The sequence below is a fragment of the Rhamphochromis longiceps genome, linkage group LG16, assembly GCF_057381845.1.
Source record: "Rhamphochromis longiceps isolate RC_006_pf linkage group LG16, R_longiceps_female_GT1.1, whole genome shotgun sequence".
NCBI classification, from domain to species: domain Eukaryota; kingdom Metazoa; phylum Chordata; class Actinopteri; order Cichliformes; family Cichlidae; genus Rhamphochromis; species Rhamphochromis longiceps.
Window position 1 is genome coordinate 1,193,738 of NC_140572.1, and position 25,892 is coordinate 1,219,629.

At 42.6% G+C, this 25,892-nt stretch overlaps 2 protein-coding genes across 2 annotated transcripts in view; both read right to left on the bottom strand.

The window, feature by feature from the left end:
- Positions 1 to 2,727: 2,727 nt before the first annotated feature.
- Positions 2,728 to 4,056, bottom strand: LOC146650343 (trace amine-associated receptor 13c-like). Its single transcript, XM_085384369.1, has 2 exons — positions 3,884 to 4,056; positions 2,728 to 3,547 (listed from the first exon to the last, which is right to left on the bottom strand). The coding sequence occupies exons 1-2, from the start codon at positions 4,054 to 4,056 to the stop codon at positions 2,728 to 2,730; spliced, it is 993 nt and encodes a 330-aa protein (XP_085240495.1).
- A 3,822-nt stretch (positions 4,057 to 7,878) lies between these two features.
- Positions 7,879 to 25,892, bottom strand: part of parp4 (poly (ADP-ribose) polymerase family, member 4) — a 39,775-nt gene continuing 21,761 nt past the window's right edge. The window contains exons 24-36 of the mRNA XM_085385366.1: positions 22,616 to 22,803; positions 21,809 to 21,908; positions 21,527 to 21,694; positions 17,206 to 17,286; positions 16,995 to 17,075; positions 13,827 to 13,922; positions 13,603 to 13,734; positions 13,324 to 13,371; positions 11,753 to 13,011; positions 11,594 to 11,663; positions 10,174 to 10,276; positions 8,921 to 9,053; positions 7,879 to 8,691 (exon numbers count right to left, since the gene is read on the bottom strand). Coding sequence (XP_085241492.1) covers positions 8,484 to 8,691; positions 8,921 to 9,053; positions 10,174 to 10,276; positions 11,594 to 11,663; positions 11,753 to 13,011; positions 13,324 to 13,371; positions 13,603 to 13,734; positions 13,827 to 13,922; positions 16,995 to 17,075; positions 17,206 to 17,286; positions 21,527 to 21,694; positions 21,809 to 21,908; positions 22,616 to 22,803 — 2,667 coding nt within the window. The 3' untranslated portion in view covers positions 7,879 to 8,483. The remainder of the gene's footprint in view (positions 8,692 to 8,920; positions 9,054 to 10,173; positions 10,277 to 11,593; positions 11,664 to 11,752; positions 13,012 to 13,323; positions 13,372 to 13,602; positions 13,735 to 13,826; positions 13,923 to 16,994; positions 17,076 to 17,205; positions 17,287 to 21,526; positions 21,695 to 21,808; positions 21,909 to 22,615; positions 22,804 to 25,892) is intronic.

Sequence of the window (25,892 nt, forward strand, 5' to 3'; positions counted from 1 at the left end):
AGGCTTCAAAATACAAAGTCCATAAACCAATGGCTGACATGGGTTTTATCATAAGGGTGATAGATATATATATATATATTAATTTGTGCAAACAAGAAAAATCTACAGCTTTTCGGTCAGAGGTGCTCTTGTGATTTAAGCCGGGTAGATTTATGTGTTGATGCTTCAGCTCTACGACTGGCTGCTGAGTGATATTTACACCCCGGCTGGATTACAAACTTTAACCACGTGCTGAACTTTGGTCCGGCTTTTATACCTCCTGCTAGTATAATGACCTCTTCTTGGCTTAATGCAGTGGTTGCCAGACTTTTTACAGGAAAAATGTTGCCCCCCCACCCCCCGCGTGCACAAACACATCCTCCAACCACACGCCCATATTTTGCTCGTTTGCGGTTTATTTCTCACCTCAAACATTTAGTAAACAATTAAGCAAATACCAGTAATCTGCAAAAAATTACAGGTAGTAATAAAATTAACTACTAACTCTTTTACGCTGCGTCCGCACCTACACGGGTATTTTTGAACGCGCAGCTGTTTCGTCCACGTAAACGGCGTTTCGAATCACCGAAAACAGAGATTTTTTAAAACTCCTTTTTTACGTTTACGTGTGGACGAGGAATACAGAGTTCATCACGCAGCGTCACAGGTATGTGCCTTTTTTCACGTCAGCTGTGCGCCACGTTATTGTTTACATGAGATGAATTGCAGAATGGCAGATAGAGACAAAATACTGTTAATCTGACTGTCTGCAGTTTCTACCTCAGAATTAGGGAGACATTCAAAAGGGCTGTTGGGGGGGGATAAATATATTTTACAGGGTTTATTTATCGGATAAAATACGTTAAATGTCACCGTTATTATTGGCCGGCCCGGAAACAGCGGGGGTGTCCAAGTTCAGAGGCCGCTTCCACCTGAGGACCGGCCTTCGTGGTCTAAAGAAAGTCGGGTAGTACGTCACGAGCTCCCTCGGTGGAGTGAAACTGCCGTCTGCTCCTTGCTATCTCAAATATAACCGGGCGCTGGCGTAAACTCTCGACCATCTCACACTTTCTTTAATCAGTTTTCTGTTTAACGTTTACTCAGCTGTGTGAAAACCCCAGAGGACCCCTCCCAATGGGTTAATAAAATTAAATTTAATCTAATCTAATAACTTGGGAGAAATTCGGGATTCTCCCGGAAAAATCGGGAGGGTTGGCATGTATGGTTGTGGCAACATTAACCTCGTCAAACACCTCAGAGTAAATCATATCACAGAATATAACGAGCGTATGTTGAGACGAACTGAAGAGGAGGACAGGGACAGGTGCTGCTACGGCGAGACAGACGTCTCTCACGGAGTCCTTTAGTGCTGCAGGCAGGCAACGTGTTCAAATAGCAAATAGTCCAAATAACAACTTCAGTTTTTTATTTCTATATGATGAACTCTGCATCATTAAGTGATAAGAACAAGTAATCTGATGTCCTGTAATCATTATGATGGTATAGTTTGAGATACAATAAATAAAATAAGTTTTTGTACAAAGTATCGGATCAGTATCGTCGATACCACCCTGGATATTACTTGGTATCGGATCGGAAAGGAAATCAGTGGTATCACACATCACTAGTGTTCGCACGATCTGCCTGCGCATCCCAACGACTGACCCCCTCCGTCCCTCCCGGGAGGTTGCCATAGTACGACGTGTTCTGACGTCTCTCTCTCTCCCTGTCATTTGGGTTAAAAACACATATTAACAAATTGCTCAGTGATGAACAAGTGCTCAGATCCTTTACCTAAGCAGTGCGCTTTGTCATAACTCATTGACATTCTGTTGTGCAATTGTTATTTACTTGTATTTTATAATTTGACTTTACATACTGCTGGGTGGTTTGTAAAGTTTACAATAACTAGTATTATCATTATGCTATATTTTCTAAGATATATAATAATCTCAAAAGTAATGCCTTGAAGCAGAAAGTAGTAATGCTTTATTAAAACTTAAAACTAAAGTACAGTGTTTGAATGTGTGTATTGTGTCTACTGTTTGTTAACTCACCATATTCATAAACATCTTAATAATAAATTTCATATTCTATTACCACATTATTTGTGATCAATGGGTTTGCTGGGTTAGGTGTGTGTGTGTGTGTGTGTGGGGGGGGGGGGGTCTTTAGGCTTTGGCCCCCACACCTGCCACCAGTATATTTTTAAGCAAGTATTTCTAACTTTATTTGAATATTCAGTTTCCTACCATCTGCTCTTAAAGGGTAATCACCAGGTAACCCGCCCTCCCCCCTCGCACACACATGCACACAAACAAAACACACAGTAGAATTCACAGCCTCGTTATAGTGAGTAAATATTTATGCCATTTACACCACCAACTTAGACAGCTAAGGATGAAGAACCTTTTGTTCTTTAAAGAACCATTTGTAATAGCTAAGGAACCATCTACAAAATAAAAAGGTTCTTTGACGAGAGTGGAGTGAATGAAGATGAGACACAAGTCTTCATAGTGACTCTGGAGTATGCATGTGCATTTTTCATGAAGAAGTTAAAGGATCTTGATGAATTCTTGATTAATATTGTTTATTACAGCTGGTAATAATCAATATTGATACATTATTACAAATAATTGATGCAATTTTTCATTAACAGCTGAAGAAGATGTCAGATATCAACTTATTTTTTCACATTTTGACCTTTACAGTGTATTTGACTAACTGAGGAGTGATAGGATTTTAATTCTACAGTATGTTGGCATCACAAGAGTCAGGCTGCAAAATCTGCAATGTAACTATCAGTTTAACAGTCTTCCTAAACCAGGGATAGAAAAACGCATAGATAAGTGGATTTAGACAGGAATTACAATAAAGTAACCAGACCCCAAAAACTGAAAATTCCACACTGGTTGATGTGTCCTGCCCTGCGAGAGAGGGATAAAAGTAAGGACAGAAACACATCAGAAACACAGCCACAACAACACCAATAGTTGTAGCTGCTTTTCTCTCAGACTTCTTAATGGCAACGTGAACTGAACCCTTTGAAGTAACAAAGGCAACATGAGATCTCATAGCCTGAGCCTGAGACACAGCCACCAGAAATACTCTCATGTACAGAAATATGATCACAGCAGTGGGGCCGATGAAGGTAACTACGACATCAAAAGCACCAGTTATGAAATTAATTACAACTATGCATTCCCCGTCACAAGAATTATACCTGTCTGGCTGCTTCAGAAAGTTGTTTAGTATTGTGCCGTTATACAGCAGTGAACAGGCCCAACACAGACAGACACTGATTTGGACTTTTCTCTCAGTAACTGTGGTGGGGTAGGACAAGGGGTCACAAATAGCTACATACCGGTCAAATGAAATAAGCACCATGTTTCCTACTGAGGCAGATGTGAGAACAAAAGAGGCATAGTAAAACAGTCCACACATGAAGGTGCCCAAAAACCAGCAGCCCCCTAAAAGGAGGATTCGAGGCGGCATCAGCAGGAGGCCAACAAGGAGGTCTGAGACAGCGAGAGAGAGGAGGAAGAGGTTGGTTTGGTTGTGAAGCTGCCTGAGAAGAAAAAAACAGAAAGAAAGACATAACATAATATTAATAAACCTGCAGCAGGTGGAAGGCTACAGTAATGCACCAGTTCTGAAAGTAAAACAACATACAATAAACAATCCAGTGCAACAAAGTAGGGCAAACCTCTCGTTTCCACATCATTCTGAGAGGAGGAGGTCAGAATATAAAATCATTTCAGTTAAATAGTACAAACATTTATCACATCAGCTGTTCCTTTCTAAAAGAGAGCTATTACAGTTTAGTAAATGTGAAGTACTCTGTAGCTAATCCAAGTATGCTCAAGTCAAACACAATATATCACAGTAAAGTTTACTTTAACACCTGAAGTGGGAGATAGAGATGATGACCAGGACGTTGAGAGTCACTGTGAGCAGAGAGATGCAGCAAAGCAGAATGTAGAGAAAAATGGTCTGATTGTGATGTTGCAGCGGCTTCCTACAGGAGGTGTTGAGGAGCTGTGGAAAGCAGAATTGTTGTCCATACACGTTCTCCATGAGCAGAAAGGGAAAAGAAGATGAAAGCTGCTGAACACTGGCACCTTTCTGACTAAAGCTATCCGTGTAATGTGACTTACCTTACTCCTCCTACTCCTTTTCTCCATCCACCACAGAAAATCTCTTGTGTGATATTCTCTAACGCTTTCACTGGAAATGCACGTCCTGAGATTTACTTATGTTTCACAGCTTGACAAAAATAAAAACACACCCATTCCACCGATACATCATTTCATTTCCTGCTGTTTCTCCTGGATTTCAGGAGCACGAGTCTAAGAAGGGATGCCTATGCCTCCTGTCCAGCCACCTATGCTTCTTTTTCTGGGCTCCAAAGACATAATGTCACCAGCATGTCATGATGACATGTTTATCACAACATGACATGTTTATCACAAGACCCTGCAGGGTCTTGTGATAAACATTCCCCAAACACCTCATCCAGGTGTCCAAGAAGCATCATATCCAGATGTCTGACCCATTTCACCGGCTTCCTTTTGATGTGAAGGAGTAACAGTTCTCTTCTCAATCAGAATCAAAATCAGAAAACTTTATTAATCCCGAAGTAAATAATGTTGTTACAGTTGCTCCAAGAGAAAAAGAACAGTAACAGACTGAACTAATTAAATAATACAATATATTACAAAGTTACAAAATAAAAGAAATAGGTCTAATATAGCTCAATTACAAATATAAATACCAAAAGTACTGCACAAAGTTCTTCTTTTTTAGTGTCTTTTCACTAGAAAACTAAAATGTCTTTGATATCAGCAGTAGCTCCCACTCGATCCTTGCAAAACCGCACAAGGACACCCAGAAGGCTGTTGTTGATATGCCTTGCATAAACTATTGTCTCATCCCAGGTCAATTCTTCAGCATTCGACTGAGTGAAGCAAGAGGGTGGCTGGCTTGCTGTCTGTTGTTGGGGAGTCGTGGTCTTGGAGAATGAAAAGGTGGTGGAGCTACCCAACTATTTGTTTCATCCTGGTAGAAATGCTTTTCAGCTATATGGAGTAAAAACCTTTTTCATCTGTTTGTGTCTCCCACTTTATCAAACAACCTATTATATGTTCCAGACTTGGAAGAGTTTGTCACTGAGCAACCTTGAGAGCTGAAGCTTTCCTTTACTGGGATGCTGTTTTGACATGGTAAGAAATAGCTTGATTTGCTGTTTCTTTTGAAAACAAACATACTGGACAACTGGACCCTCTGTGTTGGATTTGTGGGCTCCCATCTGGAACACTTGCCTTGGGGGTGTCAAGGCTCGGTAGCCAGCAGTGAGAAATGAAACCAAAAGCAGAGCTTAGTGATTAGAATATTTTATTTACAGAAACAAAGTACAACACAATGACCAAGAACTAAGGCTATGAAACCGGATTCGAGCAAATGAACTATGAATGTGCAAGTGTGGGGATTATATCATTTTATATCAGGTTGATTCTTTTACATCTTTTTATTTAGCTTTGAGCAGTGTCATTTATTCCATTTATTAAACATAGTTTCAATCAGGTTATTACGCACATTGCATTTGTGCTCATGATAGAGTTGAGCATACAGTCTAAGGAAGGCTCAGCGCCATGTCTGAACTGATATGTTGATGCAATGACCTGCATGCTGTGAATGAAGGCCTAACACGCTTACATACACATAGACATGAAGCATCATTTCTAGGGTAAAGGTGAAAGACTTTGTCTCTGCTTAGCAACTAGTGATCCGGGGTCCACAGGAAACATCTGGGGGGGCCAGACAACCAAATAAGGAGGAAATGCTGTTGAACATGGAAACTTGTTGAACTGTCGTTAATTATAACCTGTACATGTGATGTTTTTTCTGATGCAAGAAGGGGCGTTAACCCTGACATAATAAAACCACGCTGAAAGTATGTTTTGACGGAAGATCTGCATTGACAATATAGAGCTGTATCTTTCCACACACGTGTTTAATAAAATCATTGTTTTGACGCACTTGGACCAGTGGTCGTTTGTCTCACACCTCAATCACGGATCGGGACACAAGCTAGAGTATTAAACACATCTAACATGGACTATGAAACTCCAGACCAGGCAGACATGAGCTTAAACTGGCCAGCAGGAAAACTGTGGTTCAAGAATCAGCGGTCTAGGGCACTGAAACACAGGGAAAGGAGAGTCAGGGTGGTTGTGGGAAGTGGTGAGCAAAGTTCAGCTGAAAACGTCTAAGCCTTAGTTGCCTCAGAAAATGGATATGACTCTGGCCCTTCCTGTAAAGTGCAGTGGTGTTTTTAACCAGTCCAGTTTATTATCAGTGTGTACTCGAGGTATTTATAGCCCTCCACAATGTCCACATCGACCCGCTGGATTGAAACAGGGGTCACAGTTTTCCTGGTCTTCCTGAAGTCCACTATCAATTCTTTGGTCTTTGCCACGTTGAGCTGCAGCTGATTCTGATCGCACCACCTGACAAAGGAGTCGACCACAGCCCGGTACTGTGACTCATCACTCTCAGTGATGCATCCAACCACCGCAGAGTCATCACAAAACCTCTGAAGGTGGCAGGACTCTGTGCAGTGTAGATGGTGAAGAGGAAGGGGTGCCCCTGTGTTATTGGTCACCTTATCAGACACACAATAAAGAAGACGCACATACTGTGACTTTCCTGTCACATACTCAACAATCCAGGACAAGACAAGCATCCACATTCATTGCTGTTAGCTTATCACCCAGGAGAGTTGGCACAGTGCTCGCCTTCTGGTCCAGTCTTCATGAGCCTGGACATGAGTGAAAGTGACAGGTGGGGGGAGGGGTGTCAGGACTCACAGGAGGCTGTGGCCATGTCCACACTAATACGTTTTCGTTTGAAAACACATCTTTTTGTCTCCGTTTTGGCCTTCACTCCACACTGAGACGGGGTTTTCGGTCAAGGAAAACTGAGCTTTTTGAAAAAGCAGAAACAATTGAAAACGCTGTTTTCACGTGGCCGCAGACTTTTGGAAAGATGACGCATTTTAGTTATATGATGCAGTCATGTGACCAATTAAACTGAGACAGCGGAGCAGCAGTTGTTCTGTTTGCTCTCAGGTTTGACAGCCCTGTTAAAGATTAATATCAGTCTGCACATGCTCCAGAGAGCTTTTCTTCAAATGCTTAAATTCTCACTCGCTTTTGCAATTTGTGCTTTTGTGTTCCTCGCAGCAACAACTCCACCTCATTGTTAGTCCATTTAAAAAACTCGGTGCTTTTCCTCCACATTTGGCCAATTTTCAAAGAGCCGGAAAGAAAATAAACGGCAGACAGAAATGAGGCGGGTCGAATCTTCTTACTTTACATGCATGCGCAGGACTGGAATGTAAGCATTTTAGGTCATTTCAGTGTGGATGCACAACTCTTTGAAAATGATAGTGTGGACGCGGAGTGTTTCAGATTTATCCAGATTAGTGTAGACGTAGCCTGAGGTGCAAAGTGGAGAGAGAGTGGCATGGACTGAAGGATGACTACAGGTAAATCAGGAGGGAGGTGAGCATTTCAATCTGTTGAAAAACACATTCAACTCATTGCCTCTGTTCTCAGCACAGATGGGACGGCCTGACCATAGTGATGGTTTTCATGCCAGTCAACACCTCTCTCACCTAAATGACTGAGCTCCTTACTATGACCATCTTGGTGTCAGCCGGATGTGATAGCTTGGTGAACCTAAGAAAACCACTTCATCTTCAAAAAGCAGTGATAAGATCCCGAGACCCTCAAACCTGGTACCCTTTGCATGTATTCAATTTCTTCAGCCTCCCTCAGCAACTTAACACGGCAGAAGCTGTAAAAGGCAGCAAGGTAAAGCACCGGCACAAACAGGTCACAGTAGCAATTTATTAACAACAACCCTTGTTACATGTAAATAAGTATCAAGTCACTGACTGTGTTACAATGTGCATCAAACACAAAGGACACAAACCTGGCTGATGCCCGTAACCAGGGGAGACTCCTACATTCTGCTACCCAATCACTGGAGAGTCAACATCGGTCCTCCAGCATCAGAGGTATTTACCCTCCACCATTATCCCACTGCACAAACAACAACTGCTGCCACCAACACCAACAGCTATGAAGTGTTTTAAAAAACCGATACTGTGCTATGCAATAAAAAAAAATAACAACTTGTGTCTCAAATTAAGTACATTTTACCACCTGACCTGGATTAAACACCAGTTTGCTTTTCGGGCAAACTTCACAGATGACAAAACAACTGCTCTATGTGCAGTAAATGCTCCGTGTAAATGACCTGTATTTGTAACATTTGAGAAATTAGATTACAGCAGATTTGAGATTATCCATACATGTATAAACACACAGAGTACACAATTCTTAAAAGGAAAAGGAATACATGCATATTCATCTACAAGCATATCTAAAGCTACTGTAATCCCCTCTGAAAGGCTACACGGTGTCCACAGCATCTTCTCACTGGACCAGTACTCGGGCCGTTGTCCTCTGTAGATCAAGACCACAGAGAGGCGAGAAGGGAGGGAGGCTTTCATAACCCAGTAGCTGACGGGTGGCGGACTCCCAGCTCAAACCAAACTCTAGCCGACAATAGACACAGGGGTACTGTCGGTCAGCCCAGCAAACCCAGTCCACCGCCTTCTTCACCTGCTCCCATCGTTCAGGCCTGAATGAAAAAGACAGTCACAGTAGTGAACAACCTTGTTAAAACCATCGTGGTGCAAATATTTCCAGACCTGCATTTCTAAAGTCATGCAAGGCATAGTGAAATAAGCTTCATTAATACATCAAATCACATTTTGTACAAAATGTTTTTCAAGCTTAATTTCAGCTGATTTGTAACAACTGCAGAGAAATTTTACTCTAAGCTGTTGTGCATCCTGTGTTGGACAGACCTGGACTGAGAAGCTTCTTCCAGACAGAACAGGGTGCGGAGCAGTTTGCCTTCTTCCAGTTTGTCCGCTTTCATCAGCTGCAGAACCAGAAGAGTCGCCACCAGCCTCAGGATATCTTTGTGGGCTGTCACGCCTTCAAACACACATGCAAAAAAGATCCCAAAGTAAATCACAAAATGGTCCTTTTATAACCGAAGTGTTCCAGACGCAACGTCCAGACGAACAGAATCAACATAATGAATCAATCTCAAACAACAGCTGCCCATTTAAACGTCGCGCTGGGGAATAATCTACAGGTTTAACATGTGCCTGATTTTTTTAAAGAAATAATGAAAAATAAGGTTAATTAACATCTGAGCTCCTAGAAAACAGCATATACCGGGTTATGGATGAAATCCAATAGAATGACGCTTCTGCCATGTATTCCAGCCCTAACCTGATCCCAAACCATAACCAGCACTTCAATGACGTTGGATCGTGTTTTCCAAAGCGAGTAAAACAAACGTGTAGATACATTCCAAATGGTTTCCTCATTTTTCCGATCTCGTAATATAGGGACGTGTTGAGTGATCGGAAGCGTAATATATCGATGATTTGTCACTTAGCGCAGAATGTTGCGCTTTGTGAGTGAGAACGTGTTGGTATAAAATGGTTATTGCAAAATTTTTCTTACAGACATCGAGGTAAAGGGTTAAGTGTGAGCTCATAATAATTATAAAACTAAGTAAATTTATGTTTTTAGTAAACTTACAATAACTTGAAAAACAAGAAGCACTCAGAGCACAAATCTGTGCACCCATCAGTCTCTGGGCTTTATTTAAAGGACCAGCATCGGCTTTTGTTGGGAACCACTTTGTTTTCTGCTCTTTGTAAACTTTAAGAAGTGCCATGAAAACAAAAGCAAAGAATTAGGTTTTATTTATGTGGATATGTGTCATTTCTTTTTACTGTTTAGTACTACTTAGGTCAGACCTCAAATGTAACATGATGCTGTAAATCTTTATATGGCACTTTATGTACTTTAACAAAACACACATGTAAGAACTGCAGTTTCTAAGTTATTCGAGGCTTTTTGTCAATTTTCCACCAATAAATCTTAAGTTGACCTTAAAGACCTTGGTGGATGTGAGTCACATTTTATATGCATTGTTAACATGATCCCAAGTAAGCATACATACTTGTTAACTTTCATAAAACTTGAAAGTACAAAGCTAGTTTTTCCACCTCCAGATCAGAATTGAACGAGCTCTCACCGAGAGAATGGATGCCTTTGTTCTTCAGGAACACGTTGGCAAACAGGTCCACGTTGACATTAAGTAGTTCCCCCAGCTCTGTGGTTAGTTCCCAGTACCCTTCCTACAACACGCATAAAAATAACGCCATTATATCAAAGTGACATTTACATTTTTTCCAGTTGCATGCACTCAGAGTACAAAGGTGTGTGTTACAGTTTTGTCCTTGGTCATTTTAATAATTCTGTCCAGCTTTTTTGAGCCTTGCTAACTCTACCAAAGCACAGGAGCTAACCACATGAAACGTTCACTACGATAAAACACTTTTAACTCTATGACCAACTTTGAGCATCACTGTCATGACATATATTACCAGTTTAATATCTGTGATGTAGATTGACAGAAACGTGGCTGTTTTATCTGTTTTCTGATAATTAACTGGATACCATTTGAAAAACTGCATTCTGGGTAAACGTGATAGCAAGGTCTTGTTTATATCCCCATTATGATCCCACACTCATCATTAGCTGCGATTCTTTCTGCGTCAAAATGATTTTCACCCCTCGGCTGTAAAAGTGTGATGGGGTACCGTCTCCACCCTGCTGGGCAGGTGGGCAGCATGGGCACTTGAGCTTGTGAATGCAGTAACTCAAAAACAGGTGCAGCCACTACAAACCTCAGACCAGTTTGAATACCAGTGGCCTTTAGTATAAGGTAAAGGTTGGAGGTCAAGTTTTCTGGAAATCTTGTGAATGTGACGAGTTGAGAACGAGGTGAGGTAGAATTTTCAAATTGATACGACAGGTGTGTCTACAAGGAGGCTGAGGGGCATCACTGGAAGCTTTCTTTACATATTCCTATCATAAAACTCTGAAATGTAGCTTAAAGTTTCAAAACAGTGGATGTTTGTATGCTCTGTTAATATCACACAGACTAAAACCCTAGTCTGAGCCTAACCTGACAGTTATGTTTAACCTCGTAAGACCTGAACTCTTACACGGCATTTTTAATTTCTCTTCTCGTTATTTGGGCTGATTGAACCTGATGAATGTAAAAACAAATAATTATGTGATTCTTTGTTTTTACCAAAATTTTGGATTTTGGTCTAGACAACCCAGAATATGATGTCCACATGTGGACGCCAGGTCCTAGGAGGTTAAATTCTCTGTGTTAGCCTTGCAATACACTAGCAGTCTCTCCAGGGTCTACTCCGCCTTTCGCCCCATGACAGCTGGAATAGGCTCCACCCACCCATGACTCTAACAATGACAAGTCCCATAGAAATAAAACAGATGTTAACAAGTGATTCAAGTAAAAAAATTAAGCTTCCTTCGCAGTTTTAACCTGTCAGAGAGCCAAAGGAAGCTGTTGCTTTGTCCGAGTGATAAACAGCTATGTTTGCTTAAGTGAACCCAAGACTATAAAACCACAAAAAGCTCACTGAATGTTGCATCTGGAAGATCTTCATCCATTTGAGCTTCAGCGCTTCAGGAGATTCTGCTGCATTCAGTCTAGTTAACATACAGTCATTTCCATCTGTTAGACAAACACTTCTCATAGTTAACAAACAGAATGTGTGTAGAAATGTTCAGAGACTCACGCAGCTGACTGATGACGCAGGACAGGGTTAGTCGGGAGATCCTGATGGCCAACGACGAACATTTGTCGAACATTGCCCTGAGCTTCAAGTTCATGGTGAGGTTGTGATGCACTCGTAACTTTGCGTGAACGATAAGAGGGAGCCCTTCCTCTGAGATGAAGCCGAGCGGCCTTCTCAGGAGCCCATGCAGGGCCTACAGGAACATCATTGTCGGAACAGCACAAGTCCGGTTTTGGTTGGTGCTCTAAATCTGATGGAGCTGACGTCACAGGAACCACTGTAGATCCCGGAGCACCATCATAGGTGGAGCTTGAGCTACCAAACTGAGAGTGAAAGCCACTGGAAGTAAACTTAGCTGACCCAAAAGACGGCCCTCTGTCTCTGGCAGTCTGTGCAACAAACAGAGGAGCCGTTTCATCAGATTCAACAACCATCTGAGACGGTACTGCTGCAGGAGCAGTGTCAGGAAGACTCCCATTTGTGCTGAGGCCGCACAATTCAGGAGGCAAATAGGACATCTCACGAAAGACTTTTCTCTTAAACTCGGGTCTTTTCCCTACCTTCGCTTTCCGACCATATATTTGGAGGTGAGGTTTTGCTTGGTGCTCTAAATCCGCTGGAGCTGACATCTCAGGAAGTTGTTGTCTGAAAGACGGACGCCTGGCTGCTATGTCTTTGTATTTTACAGGCTTTTTACAGGCCCTGTAAGAAACGCCTTCAACATACTCAGATGAACTCTGTTCTTCCTCATCAGACACAGAATCAAGTGCACTCAGTACCCGATTACTCATCGCTGAAGGGTAACCTTGAGTGTGGAGTGATGACCTGCTAATCTGAGTGCTACAGCTCTGAATTGGAATATCGATGTCCTTCACTGCCTGACTGTCTGATGATGATGAAATGGCAAATGAAAATGAATCCATGGATTGACTACGAGGATAGTCACCACAAAATGAAGAAGGGATGGACAGTCCTTGTGGAATAAGTCTTGAAACACCCTCTGAAGCACGCTTCATAAAAGAAGGAGGCGGAGGTCTAGAAAAAGAAAGGAGGGGAACATCGTCTGAAGCACCCCCCTTAAAAGAAGGAGGCGGAGGGGGAGCCGGGTGTCCAAGAAAAGAAAGGTGGGGAACATCGTCTGAAGCACGCTTCATAAAAGAAGGAGGCGGAGGGGGAGCCGGGTGTCCAGAAAAAGAATACATTGAAGCAAGCTCCTTAAAAGAAGAAGGAGGTGGAGCTGGAGGAGAGGAGTCGGGACTCTATGAAAGGAGAGAAATAAGCAGAAATTTAAACTCCGACTCTACAAACCTCTAAATGTGTTGAGATGAATTCTATCAGAAATACTGTTGGTAATGTCTTTTGACAGGTTTCACAATATAAGAAAAGTTCTACATCAACATTAACTCAACAAAAGAATCACATAGTTTGTTTGCCTGCAGGACATCTGCTACATGCCATTTAGATATTTCTGAAATTGAACTGAATTGATTATTGTTCCATATATTTGTTAAATTTCTTGAATTTGTTTTACTGAATGTGCAGCATCAGCGTCTTAGTGTAAGGGGACTAACCGTGAGTGAACCACAAATCTCAAACAAATCAAAGCCGCAATCTTCCTCCTGCAGCAGCAAGACAAAAGCATGAAATCATAAACGTCAGCATTTGTGAAGATTGCAGCAGCAACACAGTCAGTACGATCAATGACATGATGATCACATGTTTAGTAAAGGACAGGAACACAGATGTGTTGCTCCCTCGGCCACTGAAACAAAATCTTTGGCAAAACTACAGCTCCAGTTTATGCGCATGAGGACTAGTCATGTATGAACAACAGTTTAAAAAATTCATACCAAACAGTCTTCCTCTATTAGGTCTTCATCATCCTCGGGAGAAATCCAGTTAATGTAGGGAAGGAAGTCCACATCTTCCTCTGCAATCAGCTTGGAGATGTCTGTAAAACCAGGCTGTGGTTGCTCTGAGTCCTAAAAATAAGATCAGTTAAATAAATATTTGATAAAAAAGCTAAAAGAATGGAAAACAAGCTGTAAATGTGAAAAAGGCTGATTTGACAAACCCGTTCCTCAATGGCCACGAAGCTGGTAAACTGAGACAGGATGGAAAACTCTTTGCTTAACTCGATGATGAAGGACTTCAACTCTGCTTTCTTACCCTGTAAAAGTAAAAAAGTCAGTTTCCAGAGTTTCTCCCTCACAGCCCACCCAGGTATGCTAACAATCAGCCTGTCGTCACCTCTGAAGATATCCATGAGGAATGTATTGTTAAACAATCGCAGCACTGTTAACTAGAGAGCCTAAGCCAACTTCTGTCAGTTTGGACAGCAGTGGGAACGAATGGGATCATTGTCCTGCTGCTTGACATCATTTAGGCCAGAGATAAGCTGTTGTACAGATACAGCCACTTATACAGGCTGCCTTATTCCTGACAGGCCCATGACAGGCACCTGGTGGGTCCATGGCCAAGTACCGGCTGATCCGTCATGTAATAATATCCCCCTAAGGTGGGAAGTAAGTAAGAAGTAAGTACAAATACTTTGTTACTGTAATGAAGTACGATTTTTAGGTATCAGTACTAGTAGGGCTGGGCCGTATCATACCGTTCACGGTAACACCGGTGTAATGTTGGGCAACGATAGGAAAATGAAATATGGTGATAGAATACGGGTCAAACGCGCATGCGCAGTGCCTTTGTTTTCATACGTACATGGCGGAAAAAGCATGATGGTGACAGAGAACGAGAAGGGCGAAAGCGGATCGTTGAATGAAACTGATGAACCTGAACTGGTTTGTAAACATGCTGCAGCTTCACTGGTGTGGAACTGGTTTAGCTTGTCCTTCTAAAAATTTATTTAGAACTACAAATTAAATTTCTTTTAGCAATTATTGTTTTTTTTAATGTCACAATTCCAACCCTGCTCCTTTACCCGGGCTTGGACCGGCAAAAGTGACCCGAGATAGGCGCTCTGGTGTAGTTACAGTGTGTGTGTGTGTGTGTGTGTGTGTAAGTAGTTTTAAACCCACAAAACAGCATAACAATAAGAGAACTGACTGCGTTACAGTCAGGGCGGGAGCAGCGGCTTCGCTCATGCGTGATTCATTTGCAGTTTGGACGCACAGGTGTGAACGTCTCCCGCCCTGATAGCAGCGGGGGGAGCACTATCCTCCGCCCGTGAGCGCTTTGGTATGGGTGAGGTGCCCACGGCAGCACCGCTGCTTGTTGAGAAGAGCGATACATGCTTTCACGTCAAAAAGTGGTCATTAGTGATGTGCGATACCACTGATTTCCTTTCCGATCCGATACCAAGTAATATTCAGGGTGGTATCGACGATACTGATCCGATACTTTGTACAAAAACTTATTTTATTTATTGTATCTCAAATTATAGCGTCATCATGATTACATCAGATTACTTGTTCTTATCACTTAATGATGCAGAGTTCATCATACAGAAATAAAAAACTGAAGTTGTGCTATTTGAACATGTTGCCTGCCTGCAGCACTAAAGGACTCCGTGAGAGACGTCACCTGTCCCTCTCCTCCTCTTCAGTTCACCTCAACATGCGCTCATCATATTCTGTGATGTGATTTACTCTGAGGTGTTTGACGAGGTTAATGTTGCCACAACACTTCACTTTCATGCCACATGTATTGCAAACCACGTCTTGGCTGCTTGTGGAGGTAAAATACGTCCACACGACTCCAATTACACTCAGCCATTGTTGTGAGTGCGCACGCCAGAGGCTGCCACACATTTATACAGCCGTGTTTCACACATGACTATGAAAGGCAGAAGGGAAAATAGTTCCTTCCAAACATAGACAATCCAAATGTTATAGTTTCTTTCCAATGTGTTCCTGTTAATGATAAACTACAAATTTACTCTAAAGTACTAAAATACCGATATTTTAATGTGAGAATCGATTCTAGAACATAAACGATTGGTATCGGAGGAATCGATATTTCAGGATCGATCTGCACATCATCTGTCGTCATAAATAAGTCTCCAATAACAACAGAAAAAGTCACCAGATTTGTCGCTAGTCACTTTTTAGAAAAAAAAGTCGCTAAGGGGTCTGAAAACTCGCTAAGTATAGTGACAAAGTCGCTAAGTTGGCAACACTGGTCGGAGCATTACGGCTATCGTAGGCGGAGCCTCGCGGAGTGATGTGTACTGTGCTTCAACATAATATTACCGTATTGTGTGTGTATGACCTCTTTTTAAGTTCAGTGGATGTTATACATGGTTACGCTGAGGATGTGTCGTTCAGTTTCCACCGGAAATGCCTTTTGGTTAAACTGTCAGCGAGGAGTTTGCACTGTTACGTTTTTATACAACTTTAATGCAGATAAAAACAGCTGCTTGTTTAAGTGAAAATACATTGATGGGTTTTTTTTGCACTAATAAAGTTGTGGAGTTTTAAAGTGTTTTGTCTGGTGTCAATTATATCGTCAGTTATATCGTTATCACAAATTTTCAAACGTATATGGTGGTAAATATTTTTGGTCATATCGCCCTGCTCCAAGTACTAGTTTATCAGTAGTTTATTTTCTGACTGCTTTTTACTTTAACTCTCTACATTTCTAAACAAATATATGTACGTTCTACTAGGGAACAATCCAGTATACAGTATCGGTCCGATCCTGACCTAAATTACTGAATCGGATATCATTTCCAGTTTCTGGCAGGCTGGAGCTTTGTTGGGTCGTTCCTGAACATCCTTACAAACTTCCTCTCATCTGAGGGGTTGTGTCTTCTTCCAGACCTTGGCAGAGTGGTGACACATCTGAATAATAATGTTCACCTGAACTGATGGTGCTGGAATCTGTAGTTGTTTAGAAAGGTCTGCAAGAGACCTTCCCAATGTGTCCAAATCTACAATTCTTCTTCACTGAGTTCTTTTCTGTTCTTCTACTGGTCAATCTAATCAGTGCTATCAAACACAACTTTATAGGCTGGTAAAGATAAGCATAACATCATTTTACAGCATCACTAAAATATGCTATAAGAAATGATTAACAGTTCACAATGTAGTACGAAATAGTACGAACATAATGTCCATGATGAGTAAACCTTTGACCACAGCTGTATTTATTGTAATAAGGATTTTGAAACTAAACTGAACTGGAAGAAAAATTTGAAGAACAATAAAATACATATATCAGTAAAACAACAACAACAACTACTGTAAATTTCAATCTTTGGTCTCACTTATCTGCAAAGTACCTCGTGTTCAGCTTCACTGGTGTCCAGGTTCCCGTCTTCATAATCCCTGATGACGGCCCTCGCGGTGAGCTTGTGAAGAAACTAAACACATGACATAACAATTACCTCACTGTCCTGTGATGGCAGTCAGCCTGCGTGAGGATTGCAGGCTTAACAAGTGAGATGTATGCTCATACAGCAGCTACTGTTGAGTGTCAGTGTGCGTTCTTACTGTGCCCTTTGTTTTCTGCAGCTCGCTGGTTGACACCATTGTTTTGAGCTCCTGACCACTCAGATTTCCCAGGAGAGTCGCCTGTGTTAAAACAACGGCATTATCATTATTGTCTAACGGTGTTGTGCTGTAACTCTTTAATCAGGTCAAAAAGCCAGAGACTGCAAATTAAAATAAAGTTCAAATATTTTGCTCTTCACAGTTTCTAAGTCAGCAGTCACACTGATGCAGATTAGTGTTAACTCATTTGTTCTTCCCCTCAGGCCACTCGCAGTTACTGTTCAGCTGGTAGAAACATAACCACGCCTGAAGTTTCAACCAAAGCATTACTAACCAAAGAATAGTCCATCCATCCATCCATCCATTCGCTTCCGCTTATCCTTTTCAGGGTCGCGGGGGGCGCTGGAGCCTATCCCAGCTGTCATAGGGCGAGAGGCGGGGTACACCCTGGACAGGTCGCCAGTCTGTCGCAGGGCCAACACACAGGGACAGACAACCATTCACACTCACATTCACACCTAGTGGCAATTTGGATTATCCATAGAATAGTGACAGAGTGAAATTAGGTACTGGGAATAAGTTAAAGATCCACTTCCAATGTCTGTGAAGGTTCTCAGTCATCCAGGTCATCGTAGTCTAAGGAGCTTGCAAAGAAAAGTGTCTGGACTTCTTTAAGTTACTTGAAGACGTTTCACCTCTCATCCGAGAAGCTTCTTCAGTTCTAAGGTCAAATGGTGGGAGTGGGAGTGTCCCCCCCACAGAGGGACAAAAGGACCCCTGATGATCCTCTAATCGCTTGAGCCAAGGTGTGAAACTGGGTGTGGGTCCCAATCAGCCAGAGTTTCGGGTGAGCTCATTGTGAAACCTGGCCCCACCTTATCATGCGAATTCCTGAGGTCAGATGGCCCAGGATGTGAGTGGGCGTTAAGGCGTCTGGGAAGGATCTCAAACTGGATTATAGATCAAGCTGAAAGTCAGTGATGCTGCTCGGTTTGCAGTCCTGAACATCACGGCACAAGCAGGATTCACTGCCCTGTTAATGTTAGCTGTGTTATATTGCTGCCTCTGTTCGGTGGTGTCGAGCCAAACGGACTTTAACGTGTGTTTGAACGAGCTGACGGTTCACTCGTTAAGCTGAAAGAAAGATGCTTTAATCACAGCAGTCACACATGTGTCCACTGCACCATCTGGAACTCTTCTTGTTTACACTCGTAATAACACAAACACTAAATCCTGCTTCTCTGTGCTGTTGTGTAGCAGTGTGTACACCTGAGACTGTCACCTGTCTGTCTGTCCTGCACTCTCTCTCTGTTTCTTTCTCTCTGATTGTGGAATAAAAGTATGAACATGTGTTTATAAGTTACACTTGTGTTTGAATCCTGCAGCTTATCACACATTTGATTTCCATGTGTGACGACTGCAAGTGTCCAGAGTGAGGACAGACTGAGGGAGCCACTGCTGCACATCATCTGTGAGGCTTTGCACCCCTGATGATCCACCAGGACAAACTCAGCAGTGTGTGAGGAAGAGGAGGAGGAAGAGCCAGCAGCAGCTGACAGATGGAGAGAATAGACAGACTGTTCCCTGTTTGTGAAGGACTGCTAGGAAAGTTTAACAGAACTGTCTGTGCTGAATCAGTCTTATTAGGTAATGTTCACATAATGTTATCATCCCAGTGTTTCCAGTGTGGGAGAAAGTACTCAGAGTACTCAGGGCCTTCAAGTTACACACTATGAAAGGCAGCAACAAGTTTAATGTTCAGAAACCTAAAGTCTGTATCAGCAGCAGAATGGAGCTAAAATAAATGTTGGTTTCAGTTCTATGAAGCTTTGAGTATTTTGGATCAGTAGCTGCTGTGTTTGTTGCATCATATTGCTGTAACTGTTTATATGCTTTATATATTCTGAGCTAAGTTGATCTATAGTGTTACATCATATTCTATAAGGATGTTATGTGTTTGTAGACTTTCTGCCCAGTTTGACCCATTTAGCAGACGTCAGCCTGTTTAAGGCTCTGATGTCTATTCTGTGTGACTTACAGCAGTTATGACATGGTCTGATTTTCTCACCCAATAAAGGAATATTTCATATATCAGTCTACTCTTCATTTTATCAGAAACAGTTATCACAGCTCGTACATTTGCTTTTTACACATATATGTAAGCATTGAGCCAAATTTAGTAATGACAACATATTAAACGAACAATATTTGTCTCTTATAATACATCTGTATACACACTGTCACAGATACTTACTTGTCTTTGAGTGAAGATTTAAGGAGACAGGAAATATAAATAACTGCAACTTGAATCTTTACTGAGGCTCAGCGTTTGGCACAGTTCAAGCTCACTGCTGTAATAACTAATAATGGTGAAAATGATAACTTTAATATATTCACCATATTATATTTATATTACCAAGGTGAGATGAGTCTCATGAACAACATTAGCTAGTAAACAGCTAATCTTAGAACTACAGTTGGATACAGAAATGAAGCCCAGCAATCATGTTTTACAGCATCGGGGTCTCAGCCTCAGATACTTATCAAATCAAAACATCTCATAAAAACAAACAAACCAACAAAAAAGTCTCCTTGTTAAGCTTGTGTGTCCTGAGTCTGAGTTTCGCTCTGTGTGTTTCCTGTTTTATTTTGATAGTCCTTGTCCGACGTCAGTGTTTCCACTTTAGCCAAGATAAAGCTGCCTCTTTCAGTTCACCCTGGTGTCTGTGAGTTCTGCGTTTGGGTCCAATCCTGTCTGCCACACAGCAAATCACAACACTGCCGATCATATTCTCACTTGTTACATGGACATTTTTAGCAGCAGCAAAACGTACTTTGTACATTTCTAAATGTAAGATGGCGTCGCATGAACAACACGAGGCTCAGTGTCCCTCCAGAATCTGCCTTTTAGCGGGTTGTTTTAATCCATTTTTGACCGGATTCTTCATCCAGAATTGCTGTGCGTTGCTGACCTACAGCAGACAAGACCTTCTGGACATTTGGACTCATAACTCCAACAGTTTTATCGCCGATCTCCGACTCATCCCAGAGATCTCCAGAACACCGGAGGTTGGCTGAACAACAGCTGCCCGGACAATATGCTACTGAGTTAGCAGGACGCTACACACACCGAGCCGACAGGCTAGCAGATGACTCCGGCAAGACCAGAGGTGGAGGTTTGTGCACTTAAGAAAAAAAAGAGCCGTCAGGGGCTAAAAAATAAACCTTGGACTCAAACTTTGAAAGAAAATGGTGTCCGTTACAACTTATGTCTAAAGGCTGGAGCCGAACAAAAACTCCCTGATAACGACTGTTTTGACTGTTCTTCCCACTCTATGCAAGGAACCTGGGTTGGCTGGGTTTACTTAGCCTGATAGGGCGAAGGACACTGTCTCAGCTGAACTATGGACACGCACACACTTACACTGATAAGCACTCACACATCCCCCTCCCCTTCCAACGCCTTCGATGCTTGTTGCCTCCTGGGAACACGAGGCGGGTCTGGGCCCGCGCTGGAGAGTCGGCGCAGTGGCAGGATGGCTGCTGTGTTGCCTGGGTGAACTCCTTATCCCCTACCCAACCCTGTTGCTGGTCACGTGCTCCATAATGTTGTACTGTGGACATTTATGTGCTTTCTGTGCAGAGGAGTTTTTGTTTCCTGTTCTCATGCTGTCCTCCTGTAGCCCAGCATGAGCAGAGGTCTCTTTTTTTCCTCTTGTACTTTCCCATTGTAGTGTACATTTCAGTGTTTTCCTGTAATGCAACCGTTCTCCGACTTGTATCCCCATGTGATGTCTGTGTAGTGTGTGTAAGGTCGGGGGCAGGTTCATTCCACTGCAGGGCGACCTGTATAGTTTCATGCATCGGTTAAAACACTGGAGTCCAAGTAAAGGACGCCCAGCTGGAAAAGCTTCACACAAGTAAAGTTGTTCGAGATTCACAGAATTTACAGAAAATATTAAATTTTTGTGATTTATACCGTTGTCAGGACGATAAATGTCTTATAACGGGATATTAGATTTTTGTCATGTCGCATAGCCCTACTACAGCCTTATAGTTATTGCATATTCATAACATACCTTCATACCGTGTACACTGTAACACACCCATAATAGACCCATTTTTGTAATATATCTTTATTATTGCTGATATATATTTTGTAATATACCTATATCATGGCTAAAGCACTTCTGCATGGATGCAAACTGCATTTCATGATATGTGCAATGACAATAAAGTTGAATTCTATTCTTTTCTATTCTAAAAGACAGAAAAGAAGGAAAAGGCAGGGCTGTGTTCAGAGAGTAGAGAAGCAGCTTACCTGAGTACAGTGTGGCACAAAGCCATAAACCAGAGTGTGACAGTCATTGAACAGAGCATGCAGCTGCTTGGGAGCCTGCAGAGGTGGACTTGTTGGGCTGAACTGCTGCCACTTGACAGACACTGAACTGCAGCCAGGAGATGCCATACGCTTCAGCTGACAGGCCACCTGTAAACAAAACAGACAGAGAAAATTTTGGATGTTATTTATGATCTTCTTATAACGAGTCAACAACTGAATAACAACAATTAACAGCTGCTTATGTATGACATGAGCGCTCACCTTCTCTGCCCAGTTGTGTTTGGTTTTTGTGTCGAAGAACTCATAGGCTCCGCCCCCTGCTTGAGCCAGGGCTCTCAGCATGTGTTGGTTGGCCATTGTGCTAAAATCATCAGACACATAGATATACTTTATACATATTTAAAAGATCAAATGGATCAAATCAAGAAGAAGCTCAGTGTGCAGAGCATCACAGCGTCCATTACAATGATCCGTGTTGTTAATGTTGTTATTCAGGCCTTGTGCTTTGTAAATTCACGTCTCTTACTGGTGACTGTACCGTTTAAACAGCAGGACACACTTTAATGCGACAGTATACAGCTGTGGGCAAACGTTTACAAACTGTGTACCCACGTCTTGTTTTTTAAGCTCATTAAAGATGTAAACTGTATAATAATCTTGGAAAACGAGCGGTTCAGAGAAATCATGAAAGCCTACTGTTACCATGACGATCATGTTCATGATAAATGGATGTAAACTTGTGACCACAGCTGTAGGACGACACAGCTGTGTAACACTTAAAAAAACAACAACTCTCAAATGACATCCTGTACTTGTGTACAACTTAGCTTAGAGAATAACTTCACAGGGCAACTATTTAAACACAAGGCTGCTACACAGTGTATAGATGATGCCCTGGGGGCATCTGTGGCTACAACCGTAGCTTGCCTCCACCAGTGTGTGAATGTGAGAGTGAATGAATAGTGGCATTGTAAAGCGCTTTGGGTGCCTTGAAAAGCGCTGTATAAATGCAATCCATTATTATTATTATTATTATTATTATTTTCCCACTCAGAACCCTTTTCAGACCTGAGGCCACAGGTGAAGAGGCGACTGTGCTGAGCATCGTCTCTGAGCAGCTTCAAGGTGAGCTCGGTGTTCTGGATGTGGCCGTCCGACAGCAGCAGCAGGTTCCTGATGCCGCGCGATGGAGGCAGCAGGCTGAGCGCTCGCAGGGGACGCCACAGCTCAGTGCCTCCCCCTAATGGAGCGGAGTGCTAATAGGAAAGAGAAGAATCGAGCTTGTTCAAAACTCTCTGTTGAGTTTGGCTTTAAACACAACATTACCAGTGCCATTGACATCAAAATATATTCACTAATACAACACAGTCACATTATAATAGAAGCTATACATAGAAAATCTGTGGAGGGAGCCGAAGGTTTTAGTTCATCAGCCACAAAACATTTCTGACTTGGAGAGGATCTGCAAACATGAGCGGGACAAACTGAGATGTGTGCAAAACCTGCAACTGCACGACACGCCTGACCTCTGTGATTACCAGAGGATCAAATACTTTTCCCTTCATGAAAATGAATGTGTAACGTTTTTCAAATGCATTTTTCTAGATGCTTTTCCTCATTGCTCTGTCTTTCACTGTTCACATGAACCCACCATAGAAACTGATCATTTCTTTGTCTGTGGGCAAGTTGCAAAATCTTTTGACGTGTTACTGGAGTCATAAAAGCAAAAACATGTAACAAACTGTAATAAAGGCCAATGTCCACCATTAGTTTCAGAGCTCATCACAGCACAGAAACAGCTTTAGTGGAGGTTACTGTCATGGCCTGGGTCTAAGTAAGCTAATGCATTTTTTGTATGTTTATTTTATATGTTGTGTTTTTGGTGGTTTTCCTCCTCCTCCCTGTGTGTGTGGTCATACGCGCTCCGGGGTACTTTGGGCCACTGAAGGGACTGCGACACCTGCCGCTCGTTAGCAGCTGTAGCTGATGGCCTCATCAAGAGAGTCCTTTTTAAGAAGGGGGCGGAGCTCCAGTCTATTCCAAACCTGTAAAGTACCTCCATTGATGAGCGTTTATGTGAACGACATCACTACTGTGGGTTTCCTGCTGAGCTGTGTGTGTTTTGTGCCACCAGGAGTCGGTAGTGTCGTCTCGAGGGGAAACCACGGAGTGCAATCGGGTTTTGGAGTTGTCACCTCCTCACTGTTTATGGACACGTGTGTCGGACTCGCAGAGGAATCGCCACGGGAGCCACAGTGCTGCATTTGTACATGTTGTTTTTTCCACTCACTATAAATAAATCCCGTCCTTCACGTCACACACGGGTAGTGTGTAGTGAGCTTTTTGGACATTAAGAAAATAATTCGAATTGTAACCGTGCTGAGGGCAAGTTCCAGCTTTGAGCCGTTTGGTTTGGGCGGTCCGGGCGAGGAGGATGCGGCTGCCTCCCTGGGAGCTCTTGTTGCCTGGTTTTTCTTCATAGGCGGACAGTTTCCCCACCGTCGTTTGCTGCTCACTTGTTGGACCCTCCACTTCAGGGAAGAAGGCTTCCTCGCCATCGGCACCCTACCCCATCTTTTCTAACTCCTTCAACGTCTGCTGAGTCAGCAGACAAAGTAACTCAGACTCCACCATAGTTGTAACACCACTTGCTATTAACAAGATGAAGGCCGTTTCTTCCCCACTCACTAGCAATGCTAAGCCAGCTGAAAGTAGAGAGAAAGGTTTTGTCTAACCCGTCCACTGTGGGTTTCTCTGGGCCAGTGGGCCTGGAGACTGTTAGTTCACTGTCAGCCGTCCCTGTAGTTACTAATTGTGAAGCTGTTGTGAGTAACCGAGGCATTTTGTCACTACCTGCTGAAACAGTGACTGTTCATTCTGGGCAGGAGTGTTCAGGGAGTGATGGAAACTATTTTTCTTGTGCTCATTCTGACTGGAGTGTTTAAACTAGAGCCCATTAACAGGCTGTGCATTCTCAGACTGTTTGTGTGGCTGTTAACCTGCTGCCTTAAAGTTAGTAACTGAGGCAGAACATGGTTCTGGAACAACCGCCTTCGACCTTGGCGAGGGGATCAAGTGAGCTAATTCAGCGGACTGTGTAGCTTTTTTAGTGGACTTTGAAATCGCACGTGCTGAATTAGAGCACTCTGATTTAGGGAACGCTGAGTTGTGGCCAGAGCACTCAGAGCTGCCAGCTCAGCATGAAACTCAGCAATTAGCTCAGTCAGCTGCTCAACTTCACCCATAAACGTCACTACAGTCAGTAGCTCAGTTTCCAAGAGCTCAGTCCCTAGTGCGGTCTTTTGCTCCTTACATCAAGATTCAAGGCTCTTTATTTGTTATATGCAGAGTCATACGAGTGCAACACAGTGAAATGTGTCCTGAACTCTCCTTTGACTGTGCAAAAAGACAATATATACAATAAATAAATTAAATAGCAAAAATGTGGAAATTTTAAATTCAAAATCTGAAAATGTACATTGTGTGAATACAATGTTAAAGTGTCTTGTGCCATATTAGCACCCCAATGTATTGTCACAGCAGTGCAAGTAAACAACTGACCAGAGTAGTGTAAATGTACAAAGTAATATGTGCAGTAGTGCTACTCACAAATGGCACCATTACAAACTCCAGCTGCTGCAGCATCTCAGCGAGGATGACCCAGATCGGTGCACAGAATTTGCAGAATAATAACAAACAAAACCACTGCTATTGGTCTGACACTAACCCACACTGGATGGATCCCTCCAAGACTGTTGGAACAACAAAAGTGATGGTTTGGTGTGGTATATGGGGAACAACGATAGTGGGTCCATTCTTCATCAATGGAAACCTCAAGGCCACTGGATATTTGAAATTGCTACATGATGACGTGTTTCCCTCTTTATGCACTGAAGCTGGCACGTTCCCTGAGTTTTTCCAGCAAGATGGTGCACCACCACATTATGGGTGCCAGGTCCAAGCATTCCTAGATGAACAGTTTCCTGGAAAGTGGATTGGTCGTCGTGGGCCAGTTGAATGGCCCCCAAGGTCTCCCGATCTGACCCCCTTAGACTTTTATCTTTGGGGTCATCTGAAGGCAATTGCCTATGATGTGAAGATACGAGATGTGCAGCATCTGGAACTACGGATACTGGATGCCTGTGCTGGCTGCTGCGGTGTTGCTATCAGTGTGTGAAGAGTGGGAGAAGAGGGTTGCATTGACAATCCAACACAATGGGCAGCACATTGAAGACATTTTATAAGTGGTCAGAAACTTGTAAATAACTCATGACAGAATAAAGTTACGTTGAAACCAAGCACACCATTGTTTTTCTTGTGACATTACCAATAAGTTAGATGTGTC